Genomic DNA, 24,704 nt, shown 5'->3' with positions numbered 1-24,704 from the left:
AGCGACTGGTGACTTGCAATTTGAAGAGAGGATTGTTTAACTTTTTGTGATCACTGTTTTATAATCACTTTTGGACAAATTTAACAAATAATGCGATCGCCATCAGAGAATTCAGGACAAGAGGGTTTTTGGTTTTGTTTTGTTTTGATTTTTTGATTTTTTTTTTTTTTTTGGTACTCTACGTCGCCTCAGAACCGGCCCTGATTTTTCATCCACTAAACAAAACACCATAATATGGATACGGTATTCGTTCGGCCCTGAGGCCACGTAATTTAAGTCGGGTCTGCCAGGGGAAGTCGTAGAGTTGACAAACACACTGAAATCCGCCACCTGACAAACTGGCTATATATGGAAGATACAAGGCCAGCCATGGTTGCAGGCGACGCCTAAAAGTTGATTTGGGAGTTCGGCATTATCCTATTACTTGCTGTTGTAGCGTTGTAACGTTGTCTTTGAAGCTATACATACCTGTAGATAATAGCAATAGCATTCTCTAACACCTTTGTAATACGCGATGTGCTACAATGATTTATCTTTGTATTCTGCAGACAGAAAGGCCCACCGCATCCCTGTCACTCCCTCGACAGCTTACAACACGCAAAACACAGAAATATTCATTAAATTTAAAAATGTCGGATACCCGAATGAATTATATAAAATTTTATCATTTTCTGAACTTTGGAGAACCATTGATGTGTTTATTATTCTGACCTGATTCTGACATGCGTACTAAGTAATATGCCGAAATCCTAGTTTTGCATCCTCATCTGACACTGTGCACATTATGGGACTACAAGTGTACTGATCTCGAAAGCCATGGCCTTATTAAAATGGTGTCAATATTTCAAAGGATCATACCGTTAACCACGTTTTAACTTATCCTGATAGGGCATCCTAAAGCCATGAAGGAAGTAACTTTGCATGTGTTTGGTTTTTTTTTTTTTTTGTTTGTTTCGGATGAGAAGTGTACTGAGCCTCTCTCACCAGGCAACCTGTCGCTGACTGCCGTCTGCACGCAATAAATTCCGTTTTTTAGAGAACAAAATCCGTATGTAGTGTTGACCATACTATTGGGATTAACTCGCGAAGATGCCGGGTATTGAAAATTGTACGGTGGCCTCCGATCATGAAAGGCGCTCAAATGAAAAGTAAACTAACCTGAGCTATTTATATGATACTATTTCAGGGTCTAAATAAAACATAGCGAGGGAAAAGCAAAGCAGTTCACACGATTGAGCCAATGCTGTCTGGGAATTGTTATCTCAGCTTGATGACAACACGAGTGGTCATCGTCAAAGATTTGGTGGGCAAAGGTGAGAAATCCCAAAGGAAATTTTCAATTTACGCCTCGTTTGACAAAAATGTTTGGATACTTGTTTGGTGTCCGCATTGAAATATACGGCTAAATGACATATGACTATTGGTTTATCGAAAGCTAATTACAAATGCACACATGACTTGTGTCTGGCTATAAAATGGAGGGCGCATAATGCCTTGCAGTATCTGCTCAACCCCGTCATCGTGGTGGCTTTCAAGTTGTCGTCCGAAGCCGACACGGAAATAACATAATATCCTGTGTTGATAAGTTGTATGAATTATACATGTCACGATACACACACGAGTTAAGATAAGTTAACGTAAAACTCAGAATGCGAACAAAAATGGTTTCCTGGGGCGCCCTCTCTGATGACTCCTCAGGTTACCGGTTATTAATGCTATGTTTGTCACTAATCTCAACTCTTACCTTCAGTGTGTTGTAATTTGCCATACATTCGATGGAAAGTATATATTACTCACCCTCAGAGCCACAGATAGTCGCAAAGCTATCCAGGCCCAGTACAGGGACAGAGTGACAAATTCGTAGACTTTCCACTGGACATTGTCCAGGAACGATTTGTAGCCCTTTCTCCATAACGTCTGGCACTCTTGCCACGTGAGACCTGGAAGGTCAAAGGTCACAGGAGATGACATTAGTAAGTATAGCTTTTCGTTCAGCTACCTGAACACCATGCAATCCTTACCGAGGGGTATTACTTCTACTGGTTTCCATTCATTAAAAAATTAATTTGCATTCAATTATTCTTCTCCCCACTATTTACAACGTCCCTATAGTTCTATATATCATGGTCCCTCTATGTGATAGAGTGACCGTATGTGTGTGTTTGTGTGTGTATATATATATATATATATATATATATATATATATATATATATATATATATATATATATATATGTATGTATGTATGTATGTATGTATGTATGTTATGTGTATGTATGTATGTTATGTGTATGTATATATGTTATGTGTATGTATGTATGTATGCATTATGAACCAGGTATTGTAAGCAGGTGTCAAATTCAAGAAAAAATGTAGACGCATGCGCACGATTTACTAGTGAGTGAGTGACTGAGTAAATATCGATTAAACGATGATAATATGACAGTGTTTGTCATGTTACTGAGTTCAGTCACAAGTGTACTGGCATAACTGACGCAGCAGCATACTTGAAACTTAGCACTATTGCAAGCTCCCTCCTCTGCCAAAACCGGGGCACCACTTCGGAGTATGCAGACTTCAGTCACATTACATAGTTTGCGGCTATCATCTCGTCGGGCACAACTTCTTTGGAAATGTTTTGATTTGTTTTCACTATTTCGGAGGAATTCATGAATGTTACATGTAAAACGAGAGACCGAGTATGCGAGTCGGCTTCCTCTGGGGAAGAAATTGCAAGTTTGCAAGCCGAAACAGTGTCGTGTAAGGTCTGTCAGGATGTTTCGGTGGTATTTTTATAAAGTAACAATTATGATATTTGATACATCAATCATACTCAGCTGGTCTACAAAGCTTTATTTGTTTCCCTCTAATCAGTATTGTAATTACAGTTTTTTTCCGAAATATTGCATACGCCTAAAATTCGTGAGGGACCAGTGCGATATGTTCGCATATATCTGCCCTACAGCTTCAACTTCGCCCCTATGATTTCCATCTATCGACCACTGCAACGCCCGGCATGATGCTCGCCCTCTATACTGCCCTCTCTCCGCCACTACGTTCGCACTCTACATCGGAAAACTCCTAAATGTCGACTCACGCTCCTCATCAACCTGCTTGACAGTTTCTTACGGACGCTAGCTGAAAAAATTAATTATGTTTTGATAGCATAAATCAACCAAATCAGCTTAACTTTATCTTGGTAATCTTATCATGTCTGTGAATAAGGACAGCGTTTGGCCCTGTTGATAGTAGAAGTTCATATGATATCTTAGTACATCTGAGGAAATATACATTTATTTAATCTAAGTTAAAGCATCAATAGCTTCCGAAGGTGCAATTAACCTATCTCAAATATCCTCAATTTTCCAAGAGTTTTCTTTGAATAACACCCATTAAAGACTGAAAAAGTGTATAACACTATCATAAGTGTCGAAAGTGGCATGTAAATTCAAAACTTTTATCATCATTTTAGATTTCCCGCCATTTTCAAACTTGAAGACTATCACATGACAGAAAAATAAAGATTATGACAACAAAATGTCGGCCCGATGATCGTGTGTTATGCATTCAAGTAAATGACGCTATGCTTGTTTCTTGGATGATCACGATGTGTATGTGTACGAAATACTTTATTTTTGTGCGTATACTTTTCTGTGGGGGCGCCATTTTACGAATGCTGCACCCGTTTATTATTTAACCTGTTAAAACGCATTAGCATGGTCCAAACCAGCGATCAGTGATACTTCTATACATGTCCTTCAGCTAGCACATTTACACGAACCAACTTTGGTTTGGAAAAAAAATCATAAAAATATCCATAAAATTCGCAGTTATTGGGGCTTTAATGTCAATGAGAGTTACCGTTCAGAATCAAGAATTGATGCAATTGCCTAGGAGGTCGATAACGCACATTTGCGTTGTTTACGTTGAGTGTCAATGTATTTGAGCTTCACGTATAGTATAGTGACAAAATATTTTCCTTCGTTGACAGAGAATCTTGTAGTACACAGTCAGCTATTAGTTTGAGATACGATCTCCTTTGCTTTATTTTGTGTGACTTTTGGCTGCTGCCAAGGATACAAACACAAGAACATGCTATTTATAGACTGTAATAACTAGATTTTTCAAACATTTGCTATTTAGCCCTATGTAAATTACTATGTATGCATTGTTTTCCGTATTCGTTTCACCGGTAATGTTAGAAGAGTTATTTATGTTTCAGTTATAAGTCGATGATTAGTTCATCTCTCGCTATAAATTAGTGAAAAGCGTGTAAACACACACACACACACACACACACACACACACACACACACACACACACACACACACACACATATATATATATATATATATATATATATATATATATATATATATATATATATATATATATGCTATTTCTAACGTATTAAACAAAATTAATTGTGCGTGACCTTCCCCCTAACAATTTGACAATAAACTCTTCCCTCCCATAAGTTTTCCCCTTCTCAGGCTCCTCGCCACTACCCCCCCCCCCCCATAAAATTCCCACCTACCAACCACAGAGTTCCCACGTCTTTGTCACTCACAGACACTTTTGATCTCCATCTGTAAACTTCCGAATACGATCATTTTTTTTTGTAGCCCCCTGTCATGTCACTATTCGACTATCCCATTGAGCAGTGGAAATTTCCCCACCCGCCAAGCTAAAATAAATTGCTTTCCCAACCGCTTCCCACTGCAACCGCTGATGAAAAATGAAATTTCCGCCCATAAGCCAGGGTTCCCTGACAGACTGCAGCTTTTAACTCGAGTAACGTTGTTGGCTTCTATTGGTCTTGTCTTCAAACTGACATTAGATTTACACAGGTACTGAACTATATAGCGAATAAACTTATCCAGCAGAGCGCGTTCCACTTAATTTCTCCTAAAGCTCTTGATATTATTGATACATTTTATTCCTCTCTTGTATTCCACATGTGAGGTGGGAGAAGGTACGACAGTTATATGTTCGCATCTAGTTATCAATCGGTAGGCGAGCTGATCGAAGCGACCGCCAGCCAACAATTTTCGCCCAGTATCCATTTAGGTTCGTTTCACCTGTGTATCGTGTTTCGTTCCGTTTCGAAAGCTGCCCAGTTATTTGTTCTTCGGATTTAAATTAAATCGCGAGGTTTGCGCCTCACCCAAATTCCCGTTGCTAGGATACATTGTAACTGGCCGTCCTTTTCATCTTACGTAATATACCTTGGGTGTTGGCCATTCGTACATCTGCAGAGCCACGTATGTTGGAAATACGGATTAAGTATACGAGATCGCTGTGCGGCCGCCTACACGCAAATTTCGGGTGATACCATTCAGTCTGAGAGGGACACATACTTCAAAAGAGTTACAAAAACAGAAATTTAAACATTTTTGCTGGTGGCCAAGAATGTTTCAAAGTTTTTTTTATCATCTATCATTTATAAGCAGATTATATCTATCTGTTGTTTGCAAGTCTCCTTGTCTTATTACGAGCTCAACACATGTAAATTTATCCCAGACTCCCCTCGATTCAAAATATAGAACAGGCTGGAAAGTTAGTGATTTGATCGCACAATTCCAATATTTGATTCAAGTTCCTGCGATACAAACTTCATTCGTACACTACGCTGTAATACGGTGCGAGTTCAACAGACAGCAAAAAACGTCCACGCCTTGGCATTTATACTTCAGTCACTAGCACAATGAGTCGTTACTGGTCGTCTGGTCTCTTTGGCTGCTTCGGAGACTGTGGAGTCTGCATCATCACGTACCTGTTGCCGTGTGTGACGGCGGGAAGGAACGCCCGGGCCGTGGACAAGAGCTGCCTAATGCACGGTCTCTCGGTGTTCGTGCCCATTCTCTACTGCATCTGCGCCACGAACGTCCGCGCTCAGATCCGGGAAGAGCGAGGCATCATCGGAGGCAAGGGAGGCGACTGCATTTCTCACATATTCTGTCCTCTCTGCGCTCTGGCACAAGAAGCCCGGGAACTGAAGACGCCATCGTCCTCATCCATGGCCCGAAATTAGAAGAAAATCGCCAGGTAGACACCTCGCACTTTACCTGTACAGCTGATTTGAACTCACCGTAACAACCACGGCATGTTGAGTGTGCACATATCTTCATTCAAGTTTACTGCACAGGCACCGAAGACACGGGCAAAAGTTTGACGGCTGCACTGGATCGTTATATTCATCACGAAAGACTACTTAGCGACAGAATAATTAAAGCAGAATGAATAATTATATGACCAAAATAGCACTAGATAGCGTACTTGAAGAACAATCTCGAATGAACTGAAAAATCGTCAACCGAGAAAAGATAAATATGGGATCAAATGAAAACGGTCAAAGAAGATTAATGAGCCGACCCAGCGACACAATCTAGCCCTGAATGTACAGGACATCGCAGTTAATCAGAGATAAGACCTGAGCAAGATTCTGAGAGCGTTTCATGTTTTTGATGTAACTTGTCCGTGTTTTGTTCTTTCTTCGTTTTAAACTTAAATCTGGCGACGACAGGATCTCCACGTTCATAGACGGAACAAAGGCCGCCAGAGAGACAAGTTCAAACATCTCAGTTCAAAACTCTTGGTCTCAAGACACATTCATTGTACATGGAGCGTTTACTGCTAGGTGACCACATTACGACATTTCTCTTAAGGTAGTATGCACCTCGAAATTGAAAGACTTAAACTTTTGCTCTAACTTTCCTCAAGGAATCTTTCAATAATTCTCTTTCAAAATCAAGAATAAAAATAAGGGGGTCACCGTGCAAATTTGGTACTAGAGAAACAAATTACCGAAGATTTACCGATATTAGAAATTCAAAATGGCCGCCATCCCAGTGTTAACTCTATGGAGAAAAATAAAAATTTTTGAATTTCGAATAACTAAGCCGGTGAAAATTTTTCTTTCACCAAGCGCTTTAAAATGAACCCCGACATGTGGTATATCAGAAAAGAATTGTAAAAGTTTTAGAGTCCGAATGTCTGTGCCCGAGGTGCGTTCTACCTTAAAAGACGTTTTTAAATGACCGCTCCACTATATGAACGATTTTTCAGATTCATTTGAAGTTTTTCAGTCACTTCTGATCGATGAACTAATGGCCGTGATTCGTTCAACTGTCTTTTTTAAACTTACTTTTGGACGACGGAATCTTCCCAGTTCCGAGACAGATCAAGGGCGGCAAGAAGAACAATTTCCAACTCACCGGTCGAAGTAACTTCGGTATAAACTTCTCATTGATCAACACTTTGCAATGTTTCCCTTACAAGACAATGTCAAATATTCAGTGATGCATATGCTTGTTTTTTGTTTCGTTTGCATTTGTTGTTCCTAAGCGCACTTTTCTTGTTTTATTTTGCATTTCCTTAGCAACGAGCGACCAGAGCGCACAGTGTACAGAAACAAACGACCGGATATATCAGTGTTTTACATGCATTTGCCCAGTTTAAACACCTTAGTTCATTTAGTATAGGATGATATTATCACCACGGTATCGACTATCATGGTTTGTTAACCAATATGCAATCGGAGCAGATGCATTGGATTTCAAAGTTGAGTTGTAACTAATGATTTACCTGCAATTTCAGAACTATAATAAACGTCACTGATTTGTTCATTCACATTAATGAACGATATGTTTGTCCAATTTCTATAAATTATTAAACACGATGATCGCAACTACACGTATAGTGACGTAACACGGTAACTTACTGCTGGCTCGTTTAATCTTCTGTTATGTATAACTATATATTATTAATTGCCAGGTAACCTGGAATGATCTCACAACTTTTCCATCACTGATGCCAATCTTTGGGAAACGTAGCTTTTAACGCCATGCCTGCCTCTTCAATTATTCATGGGCCAGAGCATCATATTGAGAATGATATCTAAATCACCACAGTAAATTTAACGGCTGAGAAGCCAAGGGGCGACGCCCTCATATAGCTGCTCGTGCCTCTCGGTCACCGATTTTTAAATAATTTTCTAAGTAAGCAAATTTGTACACGAGGCATGTCGGTCTTACTACCCGACACCTAAACTTGGTTCAACGTTGTCACACGCCCCTGAACAAGATATGAAACTCCAGAATGCAAATCTTTCCTCAATTATCTTTTAGCTTCATTTAACTTGATAAAATACACCACTATGACCACATTTCCTCTGTCTAGACGTCCTTATTTGTAGACGATCCCTATATAAAGACAGTAGTGAGGTTGAGGGGTTATGGCCAGGTTCAGCTGTAGGTGATGCCCTTGCGACTGTAAGCACACTAAGTCACGGTCAGAGAACAAGCCAATTGGAACTTAGGACGCAGCGTTAAGCTTATTAAATCTTCGATGGAATTCGAATGGTGGTTGTTACGTTATTATTTGTCCAGCCCGTTAATTTGTTACACTAAACTCACCCACGCTATCTTAAAATAACCTGTGCTCATTTTGGCCTTCCATGGTTTTGCTTCGCCATTTCCCGGGAGACAATACTCCGTTTTGTGCGGCCAATTTTGTCTCTTAGTGTAAGATGCGAAGGGAATAAGTGTTCATTTATGCAGATTGCGTTAATGAGCCTTGTTTCGGTTTTGAACTTCTATACCGATTCTTTGTTCCTGTACCTCACATCTTATCTCTTTCTAATTTACTCAATGTTCCGTTGAAGTGTCGCGCAAGCGCGTGGGATTGAATCCCTGACGTGACGTCATGATTGATACATTCATGGAGGTACAGGCGAAACTCTCTCGCTTGTACCTCCATGCTGCTTCGAAGTGATCATTGAATGTGCCGTGTTATTATTCAAACATGTTCAAACGCAATATCGTCGTGCCAATGCAAGAAGAAATGCAAAGCTAGGTCGGAGAATTCCGAACGAGAATCGGGTGACCGCCCTTACCAGCGCCCTCTAGAGCTGCACTTGCCGTAACTTTCGTGTAACCTCAAAGAGTTTTACATTATTATATTTGCAAGTTCTTATTCTACTCCAAAAATAAAGTTGAATGCCTTATTCAACTTGTCAATACAGCTTGTATGTGTGTGCTGTCCAAATTTATTGTAGACGCCAAGAACTAGAAATAATTCGCCAACAAGAACATTTGATATACTTTGTATTTCAATGAGTAGTTGAGTATAAAATAGACCGATTATTTCAAAACGTAGTTGTGATATATACCAAAAATTTGAAAAAAGTTATCAAAAGTTTAAGATATCAACTCTTTTATAGTAGTATGCGCCTCGAAATTGAAATAATTAAACTCGGACAAATTTCAACCATTCTCTTTCAAAAATCGAAGGTGACTGTCACGTTGCAAATTGTGATACTGTACCAGGGAAACCAAAATGACAGGAATTCAAAATGGCCGCCGTCCCTTTGTTAACTCTATTGGGGTATATGGTTTTCCAATGTTCGAGTTTAAACACTAGGGGCGATGCTCCAAGAGCTTTAAAATGAGGCCCCACACTAGTGATATCCAATAAATTATTGGAAAAATTTCATCCGAATATCTGTCCCTGAGGCGCATTGTACCTTATGTTGAGTAACGGAGGACGGATACATTACCCATAACCCAGAGAACAATTAACATCTCCGTGATCGTCGGCCGTTTCACTCTCTCCTGCTGCGACATCTGATAGTTCCATTTCGCCATTTGCCCATCCATGTCGTCATACGAGTTCCAATCGACGGCCTGCAGCCCCAACAACACCAAAAACCATACGGAAGACGAGGTGTGGCAAAGGAAGCGAACGAACGGGATCTTCATGAACTTGGTTATCTTTCTGAAGGGCGCCACGACATAGAGCATGCACAGCAGAGGGAAGGAGAGTCCGATGAGAAGCATGTAGACTATCGTCTTCACTCGGCTTTGCTCGCGCCATTCCGGAAGACCGTGGTACCAGCCTTGGATAAGGCGCTGTTGGCAGTGTGGGTGAGCGACAAACTGCAACAATGAAATAATTAGGTGTTTTAATTTTCAGCATCATTGGTGATGTGAAACCAGGGCCGTAGTGCGACTAAATTGCCAAGGGGGCAGAACTAAGCTAAGCTGGGATTGAGGTAATTTACATAAATTTACATATTGAAAGTATACAAAAATCCATGGGGCAGCTGTCCCCCCTCCCCCGCAGGCTACGGCCCTGTAAAGGTCAGGGCAGTCAACAACGCTGTTTGTTCAAAGTGCTACTCATGAGCGATTTCTCGGGGCGGGGGATGGGGGCGCACTCATTCCCATATCTGCAGGCGGGGAAAGTTGTGTCCCTCATTTGTTTGTAGTGGTAGGCAGTTAAGGTTCCAAGACAAGAAATTGACCTTTTTAATCTAACAATTCTCTAATTGTCAATAAGCTCAGAACCGCTGTAAAATATACATTTTCTGAAAGCCTAGATATAGGGGAACATTTTGGTAACCACAGTGTCACCATTATTTATATAATTATCACGTGACAGGTAATTTGCATAACCTTTCTAAATCGGTTTTCCCTATGTTTTGTCTCAATACTTCGAAATATCTGACTCAACTTGCTGGAATGCAAGCTGTCATAACGCTCTTCCAAAGCGTGTCTCATTTTTTTTTATATCATGCTTAGTTTGTTTGAAGCACAGTTTTAAATGAATCAACTACGGTTAAATTCACCGCTCTGGAAGTTTTTCTGTCATAAAAATTGTTTACGAAGGTTCAAAAAATTTCTGAGACATAAATTTCAGCCACATATTTCAAAGCATTGAAACAAAACATAGGGAAAACTGGTTTTTTAAAGGTTATGCAAATTACCTGTCACGTGATAGTTATGTAAACAATGGTGACACTATGGTAACTAAAATGTTCCCCTTTATCTAGGCTTTTCGAAAATATATAATTTACGGGGGTTCTGAGCTTATTAAACACAAGAGAATTGTTAGTTTAAAAAGGTCGATTTCTTATCTTGGCTTCTATAGACAGAATCGTTTCTGTTTATTAGTCCCCACGGACACCGTCCGGGGGGACTTATAGGTTTGGTCATGTCCGTGCGTGCGTGCGTGCGTGCGTCCGTCTGTGCGTCCGTCCGTTCACGCAGATATCTCAGATACGCCTGGAGCGTTTTCATCCAAACTTGGTACATAGATTACTTCATATGTCATACATATGCACGTCGATTTGTTTTTTGATACGATCCAATATGGCCGCCAGGCGGCCATTTTATTACGATTTTTTCATGTACAGAGCCATAACTCAGGCATATCTAACCTGATTTTATTCAAATTTGGTACAAGGACATTGACCTATGTCATACATATGCACGTCGATTTGTTCTGTGATACGATCCAATATGGCTGCCAGGCGGCCATTTTATTACGATTTTTTCATGTATAGAGCCATAACTCAGGCATATCTCAACTGATTTTATTCAAAGTTGGTACAAGGACATTGACCTATGTAACACATATGCACGTTGATCTGTTTTGTGAAACGATCCAATATGGCCGCCAGGCGGCCATTTTGTTATGATTTTTTCATGTACAGAGCCATAACTCAGACATGTTTCAACCGATTTTATTCCAAGTTGGTACAAGGACATTGACCAATCTCATAGACATGCACGTCAATTTGGTTTGTGATACGATCCAATATGGTCGCCAGGCGGCCATTTTGTTACGATTTTTTCATGTACAGAGCCATAACTCAGGCATATCTCAACCGATTTTATTCAAAGTTGGTACAAGGACATCGACTTATGTAATATATATGCACATTGATTTGTTTTGTGAAACGATCCAATATGGTCGCTGTGTGGCCATTTTGTTATGTTTTTTCCATGTACAGAACCATAACACAGACATGTATCAAGCAAATTTATTCAAAGTTGGTACAAGGAGATTGACTTATGTCATACATATGCACGTCAATTTGTTTTGTGATACGATCCAATATGGCTGCCATGTGGCCATTTTGTGATGATTTTTTCATGTACAGAGCCATAACTCAGGCATATCTCAACTGATTTTATTCAAAGTTGGTACAAGGACATTAACCTATGTCATACATATACAAGTCAATTTGTTTTATGATATGATCCAATATGGCTGCATGGCAGCCATTTTGTTACAATTTTTTCATGTCCTTAGCCAAAACTAGGGCACGTCTCAACCGATTTTATTCACCGATTTTATTCAAACTTAGTAAAAGGACATCACAGACCAAATTCACAAAGAGGACTCTATCCTCTCTGAGGACTTATAATCAAAGTACCCATTAACAAGTGGGGACTGTGTCATCTACGATGACTTGTTTCTGTTTATTAATCACCTTTTTCTGATGGCATTTTATCGCCCTCTTGACTTTGTAAGGCTCATCGCGAGCAGGTTGCCCGTTCCTCTCCAGCTCAGCGCTGTCGTGGTTCAGCACGATCTCCTGCTCCTCCGAGTCGCGCACTTTGCTCAGCAAGTCGGCGGCGAACTGCTCGCACTGGCAGGCCAGCTCCTCGTACTGGTAGCGGAACTCGTAGTCTCGTTCGCTCAGCTGCCGTAGCTTCACGCTGAGCTCGAAGGCGGTGGTCAGCGGGTCCCTGCTGGTGAGGGCGATGTACGCCTGGCTGGCCAGCGCCTTGTACACGTTGATCAGACCGAGGGAGTGCTGGAGAGAAAACTTCTCCGTTTGGAAGACGTAGAACTCGGGTTCGATGACCTTGGCACCGTAGTCGAGAAGCAGTTTGATGATTTCGTAGTTGTTGTGATGGGCAGCCAGGATGATTGGAGTGATGTCGGGATGAAGATCGCCATTTAGCGAATAACAGCTCAACGCATCCTGTACAAACAAAGAGATAAATAAACATACAAACAAACGTACGAAATGAAACCAGAAATTTGTAGGGAAATATTGACGTCGTGACATTTTATTTATTGTATGTATTAGCTAAATTAAAAGTCCTTGTATATTTTGTCAATAGGTGAGTTGGTAGATTTTGAGGGCAAAGTGACAGCGTCAATTTATATCAAGATCACGATTTTTAACTGATATGCCAATCATGAAAGAAGGGCATTGAACGTATTTTACATGTAAATTCAACATCGGCTTTGCCTATCAGAAAAAAGTGAAGGAATGAACGGTACCCCCCCCAAAAAAAAAACGAAAACAAAATACCCCCCTAAAAAAGTTTCAATTCAACAATTCAACAATTCATCAAGTAGCTCGGTCACGGTCATTTTGAAAATGAAGTCATCATAATTCCCTTACAAGGCAAAGAGAAATAGTTTTGGTGGTTTCAATACGGTTTTAAGGTTCCAAGACAAGAAATTGACCTCTTTAATCTAACGATCTCTGGAAGCTAATAACCGATTCTTTAATGTTTCTGCAAGTTACTTGTCACGTGATAGTTATGTAAACAATGGTGACACTGTGGTTACCAAAATCTTCCCCTATATCTAGGCTTTCCGAAAATATATAATTTACGGGGGTTCTGAGCTTATTAATTAAGCACTAGAGAATTGTTAGCTTGTAAAGGTCAATTTCTTTTCTTGGAACTCTAATATTAAATTTTAATTCGGCAAATGTGATGCATTCTTAGGTAGAATTGATCTCGAAAGGAGATGTCTCGTGAACTACTTAATGATGGTGTGTAAACCTTACCCCACGGAGTTTTTGGCCAGTGAGCCCAGATTTCAACGGCACAACGTATGCTTTGTATCATGAATAGATATCAGGATAGCAGCTGATCTATTGAGGGAAATTTCAGTGTTGAATTGACCGTTTCTTAATGGTTCTACTCCGGAATAAAAAGGACGCGATGCGTTCTACAGACTCAGTACGCCCAAATAATCACGTGACGCCGGTACAAACAAACCTTGGCTGGTCCCCGCCTCAGTGACAAGCACAAAGAGGCAGGTAACGGGAAACCGCCATGTATCGAATTACGAAATCTGATTGTTTGAATCATGGGGCGCTGTCATTGGCTGTTCAATTTTATTTGGAAGTAACGCTAAAATTATCACAGTTTCAAGATGCGAACGTAGCTAGAATTTAACCAAGGATTTAATTACCATTCTTACAAGTTTTGAAATATTGGCTGCTACCAGATTAGACAAAAAGCACGCGACAAAAAATGATGCACTATGTGCGGGCATGCGCAATTAACAACTTCCGGGAGACCAAAGACTGTCTCATTTCAAAATGGCAGTTTGCCGGTATCTGCGTCTTACTACGTGCTGCATCTAGTCAAGTCACGTGAGACGCAGTGATCAGCGAAAAACAAACCCACATGTGTACGAACGCGTATGGAAATACACGTACGTCTATGCGCGTTTGCGCACATGGCTTTGTTTGTACCGTGGTCGATTCGAATTCCGGGTTTGGCCTATTGAATGTCAGATTGCACGATCACGATCATCCACTCTCCGTCATAATATGTCATTATAGAATAGGTGGATAATATTGGGGCCACCTGACCAAGTCCCATGATACAAAGCAATACGCATGCGTCAATAAATTTTTAACAAATTAAGACATATATAAAACGACCTCTGATTGAGAGCTTTACATGCTTTACACACACTTGAAGGATGAATGGCTTTAAGGGAGACGTCATTATTTACGGCCTGGGGGTCGGAGGAATCTACAAGTTGGGTCACTCAACGAATTGAAAGCTTCAAGTAGGGGTTGCTCAAAATGTGGAGAGAAAGAAGGGGGTACTTCAGTTTTTGATGCAAAATAAATTGAAACACCGCTCAGATTGCACAATTTCACACATCAATTTCTCAAAATTTTCGATACGAGAGGGGACACCCCCACTCGTGCTGTCTTTTTGGGGTGTTGTAACAGTTTAATTTAGTAAAAACAAATTGAAAACACCTCTCTGATTACACCAGACTGAGCCTCTACACCATTGCATACGTCAATTTCTGACAATTGTCCATGCAACATAGGGGAGGGGAAACCCTTTCTAACACTTCCCCCTCAGCCTCTCACATGTCCTCCCCCTGTACTCTCAAATTCTGCCCCAATCAGATATCCTGGTGGAAACCCTGTCATGGTACCCATCCAAATCAAACAATATTATGTGGTTGGATACTGGTTATAGCGTGAGCTTTTCTATATTTTGTTGTGACTTTGAATTTCATTTTGTTGGTTTCACCTGTTTCAACCGTCATGAGATAACCGATTATAATCTGGCAGGTACACCAGAATTTGAAAGGTCTTTACTATTGCTGTATTTTTGTAAATTTTACAAATACATGTATTTATAATTTACTTTTCTAAAACTTTCTGTGTTATCGAGGGGGTTACTCGAACATCATGGTTGGGGGGATTACCCGAAATTTTAGAGTTTCCGATGAAAATTCTCCGACCCCAAGGCCGTAAATAATGACGGCCCCCTAAGTTAGAGTATTAATTAAGGTCATGGTGTGATCTTGGGATTTGGGTAGACGTCATTAATTATACATGAAATAATTTGTAAAAGTTACAGTTGATATCACATGCGAGTGAGTCATTTCTCTTGTCCCAAAAGCAATTACTAGTATATTCCATAATCGTCATCAAAAGAATTGATTATATTTAGACGATGTGCCCACTTCTAGTTGATAATGTAAGTACATATATACGTAAGTATGCACGTCTGTGTGTCTGTGTGTCTGTCTGTGTGTCTGTGTTTCTGTCTCTCTGTCTGTCTGTCTGTCTGTCTGTCTGTCTGTCTGTATGTATGTATGTATGTATGTATGTATGTATGTATGTATGTATGTATGTATGTATGTATGTATGTATGTGTATTCATGCATTGGGGCACGATGCAGTGTGTCCTTTCGACATCAGCCAAGCTACTACCGTAGCGAAATATATTTTTCTTATGATTTGATAGAAAATCAATTTTCTGTTCTGACAAACTGCAGGAAAATTCGCCATGGATATAGATACGTTGCAATAAATACATGAATTGTGCAGTTATTTGCATGAATGATTGTGTAAAAACGAGGGAGCTGGCACCAGTACATATTACTTCCAAACGAAAGACCAAATATTCATTTCACGTATACACCAGGACTTGCCACTTTACTTGGTAGGCCTAAGCATTGTTAAGTTCCACCCTGTTTTATGGGTATGGCACGTTGTGTAGTCAGGTACAGTAACTACAAAGCCTGAATAGTGTCATTATCTTCAGACTAGGATCAATAGAACTGACTAAGCTGTCTTTATTACGAGGCAGGTTTGTACACAGTCAGTATGCAAGTTCAAGTTTCACCAAAAGAATCCCCATAAATAATGAACATAATAAAATGCTCAACATTCGATATTTCCAAATGCTGCTCCTTTGATAACAACGTATCCATCCATGCTTCCGCTGGTATGGATGTTTGGTATTTTGAAAAGTGATAAAATGCATTTTTGGAGTCCCATGTCTATACTGATCTATACTTACCGTCAAGGAATATTTTTTGATGTGGTTCAGGAGGATTGTAACCGACGCGACTATTTGCTTATCGACCGCTTTAAGAAGGGCATCACCAATATCGATATTCCGTTCCAGCAAAATTTCTACCACATCTGTGAATGTACAATGAATAGCATTTTTTAAAATTAATGATAAGATAAGTAATCAACTTCATTTCAGCTTCCATATTTACACACGGGAGCTGATGTCTGTCTGTCTTGGTTTTTGTTTGTTTGTTTGTTAATTAGTGTGTGTTTGTTTGTTTGTTTGCTCGCTTGTTTGTCTGTTTGCTTGTCTGTGTGGCTGTTTGTCTACGTGTGTGTAGGTCATGATGTCTGTTTATCTGCCTGTCTGTCTGTCTGTCTGTTCGCCAGTCTAGTCTGCGAAAGAACTTACTGATTTACTACATACATTTAGTTACCAAGTATGTAGGACGCAAAACAGTCTGCACGACGAGATCAATTTGTATAATAGGTGTTAGTTTACATTTTTTATGATTTGGATATCTATGATATATGGGTGATTTATTTTATGATCCTCAATTTTATGATCCTCTATGTTTGTCAACAAATTTGGGTATGTAAGAATTTTGAGATTTTTTGTTCTTCTTATTTGGTTTTGTCCAAACGATCATGTAGTGTTTCTAATGAAGGATCCTTGACAGTATTTGCATTTGCAAAGTTCTTTAGTCAAATCTATTGATCTCTGGTCAAAATATAATTATTTCTTTCACAACGTGTCTATTCGTGACTTTTGAATTGGTTTGTAGGTAGTGGGGAAGATTTCGGGCAGACATTTTGATTGGTAACTCGGTTTGCATGCCATTGTGTCAACTTAGGGGCCCATTTTGTAATCCCTGGTAAAATGCCATGATTTTCTCTCAACCTACAGTTTTAAACCTTTGTCATTTGGTTCATACGTTCATTGGGAATGAATCTTATTCTATCATGTTAATGTGGTGACACAATCTCAATTCTTGTTTGCCAAGATATGCAATAGCGATAGGAATACTGAGTCAAAAGCAGGCGTTATAGAATATAATGTTATTCCCCTTTAACGAACAATTTGTGCAAATTTGACAAACACTTTAAAAATTGAAAAATCCATTTGATTTCCAGTTATTAAAGTACATCAAAAGAGTAGAGGAACAAACATAACGCCGATCAAATATAACTAACGGCATCATTAGAACATACTTCTTAGATCAGTGATTGTCGGCAACGTATAAAAGAATGCCTTTGGTCCCGGAAATAATTGATTGTTAATAGATCTCTATTATTTCATTCACATGGAAGCACAATAATTGATAATAAAGAGATAATTAGTAATGATGATCATGAACTCAGTGAATGGAAATGAAATTCCGTATATTTGATCGATCAAATCACTTTCAGTGACGGATTCGTTCATAAACGCCGGCTATGGTATGGAAGGTTATCGTTTGGAAAATATGCTCGGAACTTGAACGAATTAGCTTCATGGGCGGAGAAATAAAGAGCACAATTTTGTTCTGAAATGAAAGAAAAATATTTTTGAATTTACTGGTTATTAACAGTGTATTTTTACAAGGGCATCAATTAAATTATCATGTAAATTGTTTGTGTTGACCTTGACTTTCACTTTTCTCATTACATGGCTAGATCTATAGGCCGTGTCCATTCATTGAAATAATAGGGCATACTTTGGTGATCTGTCGATGTTGAGAGCCTTGTGCGCATGCTCATTCGTCGTTACTTGGTCCGGTAAAAGCAAAGTCAGAACTACTTTTTCTTGAGTCACGCTGTTGTCGCGCTTTTGGTAAAATCTGCTTGCGTATTGGGAATTTGCTTTCTGGTAAAGATGCATAAAATTGCCAACTTCATCGAAAACACGTTTTTTTCAGATACCGGACAATAAAGTTTGTCGATAGGCCGCTTCGTTGCGTCCGTCAGCGTCTGTGTCCGAGTCAGCCATGGCGTAACTATATTACCACGCGTCTTTCGGTATTGACTTTTTTACAGACTTACGTAAATCCTTCCGCTTTATTGCTCGATGTGACGCCTTAAAATGAGTCCGAGAATTCATCATTTTTGTCTCTAAATGTCACGTGACTTTGTCCGTGTACAGCTGGTGTAAATTGGAACATTATTATCTGCGTTTCTTGATTTGAAGGTCCTTATGGCGGGACACTAACGGCCCTCATGGCGTCGGGCAAATGATATAGAAGTCTATTGTCTCAACTACTACGATGTGATTGAGCGAGACGCGAAACAAAATGTCATATTCGCGAGACAGAAAATTTGAAACTTGCACGAGCTCTCGTGCACAGAAAATATATTTTTCAGAAATTCAAAATACTGTTATAATGTTATAGAAGTAAAGCCGTATCAGCTGCTGGAATACCTTTCGGTTTTGACCATTTTCATTTATGCCCTCGCTATCGTTTGTGCGTATGTAATTCGTGAACTTGACAAAATCTGGTGGTTTGCCCGTCACTGGGTGCTGAAGTTCCTGATGGCGGGATACTAACATCCCTCCTGGCAAATGATAGTTTATGATGCTTATATGGAAATAAAAATACATTATCCGTTTATCATATGCATGGTTTGAAGGCAAATCTATCGGTTTCTGTATTGTCCTTCTACATTTTGAAGACGAGGGTGACTATCTTTAAAAACCAGGAGTCGTTCTACTTACAGAACCACGAAGAACTATATCACATCCGAGTCCAATATATCGTCAAAGTTTATATTCTGTGTCTCCGCTGAAAAGTCCCCGCGAGCCCTTCGGTATCGAACGCAATTCATTTTCCGGTCATTGCTTGCCAATGCATTCAATACATTCGAAAAATTATGAGAGATTATATAATGATAGTATTTTTTGTGAAATTAATATAAGCCAGGACATGATTTTATATAGCCCTCGGCTTGATAGTTTCTAGCAAGCGTTTTCTCTATCCTGTTTACTCAATTAACAATCCTGTTTACTCAATTAACAATCAACATGATCAAATAGATTCATGGTGACTACTTATGGTTAGAATAATTTCTTGTTATCTGACGTGAGCAGTCGGTTATTGTATGTCTGGTATGTAGCATTTCATACCCTGCAAGGCAGATGACTATTAGAATACTTAATGTCCATTTAAGCATCTAGTAATTAGGGCTGCCAATGGCACAGTATGTATCGAGTCGTTCGTGATTGCTTCATCAAGTGTAATTGTGTCTCGTAAAAGCTGATGGAAGGCCATTATGCGTTATACGATCGAAAACATGTCAACTTCTCCGGTTCGAATACCGACTGGTAATTGCTCCTATCAAGAGTCATCACAGGTCACAAAATTTTCAATTCTTTCAGCTTAGGGCGGTGGCCGGATTCTAAGAGGGGTCACCATTGTTTTTGAATTGCTCAGTAGGGGCGGGGGGGTTTCAGTGTTTTTTTGAATTAAGACACGGGCTCATATATACTTGCATAAAGTGCATCGTACCAGCCACGAATTGCATCATTCACTTACAGTTTTCGGAGCGCTCTACGGGCACGTAACTTTACTATATCAGAGATATAATATCAGAAATATCTGGATGCTTGCAAATTGACAGTGCCTGTACGTCAATGCAATGCATCATACCAGCTTCAAATTGCATCATTCAGTTAGAGTTTTCGACGTTCCCTTCGGGCGAATAACTATTATACATCAGAGATATATATCAGAGATATATCTGGATATTTGCAAATTGACAGTCTATTTTGCAAAGCGTACTTATCACTATGAAATCTGCAGTTCGTATACAAAGCATGACAAAAACCTGATCCTTTACAAATTCATATTCCATACCTTGGAAGCAAGTACAAAAGAACAACTATTAAAGTACGGTTTCAGAGAACTGAAATAATGCATTGTCACGGAAAATAAACTTTTATAATTCAATTATCATGACAACATAGAGTTAAATCCAAGATGGCTGCCGTACGGCGGCCATTTGCCATTATGACTGCCATAAGGCATTTTAAGACATAAAAGCACAATTTATTACCGGTTTCTGTGTCGCATTGTATGTTGTTATGTGCCTTAGACTGCTCTTGCAGGGTTTAAAAGCATGTTTTGTGATTTTTTCATCTGTAAACGAAAAACAAGCTTGCAAACCATAAGTGTACTATTTAACAGACATTCATTGAACCATAGCATACTTTGAAAACGCTGTTTTTTACATTTTGGGGGAAAATATTAAGACTTTATTTTGTCTACACTGACATGATATTACTGGTAGTTTAGGCAAAAACAACTTCAAAGTACTGTGCAAACCAGACCACTGCGATAACACCCACACCTACTGGCACATTCTCTATCACAGCCACATTTTCAACTCTTGACGACTTGCTGCAATAAGAGGTAGAGCTGTCTAATATTTCCCCATCCCCTGTCTCTTGGTGTCGGGATATTTGGAAAATTATACATTTCCTGTCCCCATATATGGCCTGCCTGATATGCAGGACATTTGGCATGTTGTATGAGTGTCGATTGAGTTGGAGGAATGACATTGTATGATCGTTGCTGCTTGCAAATGAGTCCCATAGTGTATCATTCACATATACAGCTATGCTCAATCTATCATACATATACACAAAGAGCTTTTCTTAAACTGCAAGAACCTCATCACTGACTGATGCTGGTTGTTGACTCGGTGTTCTAAAGGTATCAGATATCAGCTCCTCAATTGTATCGAGCAGATTTCTTTCATCATATATTTCTTTCATCGTATAAAGGAAATCAAGGCAATTTCACACATCTGTTCTACCTTTGTTAATGATACGGTATAATTAGTGAGTAGATAAGTGACATTTCATAATAATAGGAAACGTGTGTCTGTCACCGCAGACACCAAGACATGAAAACAAAAACCAGAAAATTCAACAAACGAAAAAGAGGCTTCTCAAACAAAGGAAGCATGGTCATGTGATCTGGGTCCCCGGGAAAACGGGTTTACGTTTGTGTGATTCGTCTTAACGGTGATTCAGGACAAAAGTGGGGTCCCTTCATCAGTCACTCAAATGGTCTAAAATTTGTATTCCCACATGTTTACTTTGATGACAGCCGTTGTTCATAAAAGAAGGATGCGTAATTTTACCGCCCAGAAGATAATTACGCCTGTTAGAATTGAAAACTCCTCAATGTAGTCATCATATAGAGTTCAACTATCGCCAACGGTTCAGCGCAAATTACTGAAATAACACATGCTAGTCGTTAAAGCGGGGATATCAACGAGCCAAATTTCAGAAAATTCACTCGATTGGTATACGCGGTGCACTGCCACGCGTCTCTCCTTATCGTATTTGCAATTTCCCATGCTTTTTGTTGGCATGAAAGAACCTTTTTTCCAAAACACAACACCCCGGTTTCATTCTACCTTATGTAAGTTACCCTCATCAAGCGATTCAGGCCTGAAAGACAGTTCGACCTCCATAGTGGTTTACTGGAATATAATGAATCGCAGGTGTATATTATCAGCTTATGTGTTTTACTCATCAATTCTTAATATATATAGCTGTAAGCTATTTGGTTTTCTTGGTGAACAGGGAATTGAGGAAGAATTACAACCTGACAGCCGGTGAAGTGACAACGAATATGTTGAATCACTCGTGACCTTTCCCAAGACATCATGTCATTTATGTCAGTCAGGCAGTGCATGACATATTATGACCTATTAGGAGCTAGACTGTTCTCTTATCTTAAAGTTTTGGGGAGCCAAGGGACAGGGACTCGTGCTATGTTCCAGACGTGGGAATGAGTGTTTCGGAAACACGGAATTATCTCACAATCCTGCGACAATCCTTGCGATGAACTTGACAGTAGGGCTCCAATTATAGGTTGGAATGCACATGACCTTGAAGAGTGCGCTGACCTGTCAGTTTGACACGTAACCGAAGTACATCCACTCACATGTGATCAATTCATCACAGAGAAAAAAGTATTGCTTCTCATATGGTCCCTTCCTTATCACATGACGCAAGCTCCAAGCTGGAGCTTTTTTTCCCATGATTCAAATTACATGGGCAACTTCCTGTACTATTTTTATCGCTTTTTGTAAAATATCTCTCGAGTTTATATAAATGGCGAAAATAGCTTTTCCGGGGTAAGTGACCACAAAGCTAGCACATATGTAAAAATCAACCTTGGTGAACTTCCCCTTTAACGTAAAACCCGTTTTTGACAAGAATCGAGTTTGCTTCGGAGAACGGAATGATTTCAGAGGTGGTTCGAAAATTTGCTATTAATTTGAACTGAAGCATAGTGAATAACTGTACCTCTGTCAGCAAACACATCTGAGAGGGACATGAGCTTCTTGTAAAGGGTGGTTAAAAGATATACATAATTTCTGTGAAATAACGTTTGGATGGCCATGGCTGTGCCACGCAATTCTTTACATTTTTTCACAATTTTTCTCTCCTCTGAAAGTGAACATATTACTTGAATATAGCATACATGTACTTTGTACTTATCCTGACGTGCCTAATTAAGATGGCGCGCTTATCACATTTGGCAAGGTGATCGTAGCGGTATTGACATCTGCAGTATTATCTGTCACAGGAAGAAAGACAAGTAGATTTGCCCTGTCGAGAATTCAGTTATCAATTCCATAGATATTTAACATGGCTCTAAATTTTTATAATGTAATAATTATTTAATCTATGTCAGAAGTCGTGTCATACTAATAGAATATAGTATATATTTCATTGTGACAACTCGATGGCTCAAAAATACACACGTTATTTTGTAACATTTCACCACAATGTTTCTTTGAAAGACTTCTGTATCCCAAGATCTTCTAACAATGTGGAACTTATGGTTCATGTTCTGAAAAATCATAATTTCGGAAAATGATACGCGCGTCATAGTTGATTACATCAGGTGCGGAATGAATGATATTTGTCAAAGGTACCAGTTTTTCGCTTTTAGAAAAATGAAAATTCTGGTCGATGGCTTGTGGAAAATGTCTGTCCAATGATTGGTATACTGCAACTTTGCCTTTACAAAATTACATCGCGCACCAAAATTGACAAAATAAATTAAGCCAACGATGCACAAGTGTTGAATTCAAGTGCATCGTCGACTTTTCATTGTAAAAAGGGGGGAACAGGGTGTCCATACACCTTCTGGTCTCTCTGCAAAGGATCGGAATATGATTGTCAATCCTTGTCAGACTCTATTTCTCTCATCAACATTATTTATTATCATTCTTTTGAACTCAACGTGAGAAAAGTGGCTTTTTGGCGCTTACTTCGATTACTTTTGACAACTCATCATATGGGGGACAACATGTTGTGTTTTCTATGTAAAGCCATTTACCACTATGAACTAACTGAGTGTCAAAAACATCTTTATTGTACCGTATGGCAATGTTTGACGTTTCTGAGAATGGCTACACGCATAAAGGAGCTAGCATATAAATACACATATAATCTACCTGACAATGACCAAGGAAGGGTATAGTCTGCCTGCATTTTCTCTCTTACAAAAGGTAATGGTACGGTATTCAAATCATGTTTACATTAAGGTAATATGAATACTGATTGTGTTTTGCTTCTTTGTCGCACCTTTCGTTGACATTGAATAGTCTAGTTTAAAGGGACAAAGACGAATTTGGTCTCGTTTTCTACGTTATGGAATACCCGCTCACGATTGTTGTTAAATAAATTCGTACCAAATACAATTTTGCTGAACCACAAGCTGTTGTTTGCGGTTTCTGAGAACAGCTAAATGTTTGCAGGAGCGAGAATGTGCAAATTGCACTCGGCGTTGACAATGAACTTGAATTGGTATCAAGATAACTTTGACCTTGACTTCTGTAGTGCTCATAAGTTAACATTTACACATCTGTAATCTGATGTAATTATATTGTTATCTCGATGCGTATATTTTAATTTAATTTCAGAACATCTCACATTTTATTATCGAAGTCATCCGTAATGCAAGGAAACTTTAATGCAAGCAATAACAAGACTTGATTACACGACACATATTTTCATCAAATTCATTAATCAAACACAACATCCCATAGGTGGCAGTTGACTTAACGGAAAAGATTGAGCAAACTTTACATTTATCATCTTGGCTTTTGAAAACTATGTTATACAATACTGCTGGTACGTGTCCAAAATCACATCGGAGCAAACTGTCTACATGCTTCAGTACATACTGTTTATATATGAACATAGGCGCCCTACGCCGGTTTTAACAAAATTTGTCGACAAATTTGCAAAATTTAAACATTGTTGAGAAAAGTACAATTGACGATTCCAGGAAAATGTACATGGTCGACTCAAGATGCCGAA

The 24,704-nt window shown here is 39.3% G+C and overlaps 1 protein-coding gene across 1 annotated transcript in view; it reads right to left on the bottom strand.

Moving 5' to 3' along the window:
* The window catches only part of LOC139133151 (short transient receptor potential channel 4-like), a 50,368-nt gene that overhangs the window by 7,599 nt on the left and 18,065 nt on the right, over positions 1–24,704 (bottom strand). Inside the window, exons 2-5 of the mRNA XM_070699578.1 lie at positions 16,383–16,507; positions 12,281–12,778; positions 9,560–9,938; positions 1,798–1,940 (exon numbers count right to left, since the gene is read on the bottom strand). Of these exons, the coding sequence (XP_070555679.1) occupies positions 1,798–1,940; positions 9,560–9,938; positions 12,281–12,778; positions 16,383–16,507 (1,145 nt within the window). The remainder of the gene's footprint in view (positions 1–1,797; positions 1,941–9,559; positions 9,939–12,280; positions 12,779–16,382; positions 16,508–24,704) is intronic.

This window comes from Ptychodera flava, chromosome 5 (assembly GCF_041260155.1).
Source record: "Ptychodera flava strain L36383 chromosome 5, AS_Pfla_20210202, whole genome shotgun sequence".
Classification (NCBI taxonomy): Eukaryota; Metazoa; Hemichordata; class Enteropneusta; family Ptychoderidae; genus Ptychodera; species Ptychodera flava.
This window is presented reverse-complemented; position numbering and strand designations above follow the sequence as displayed.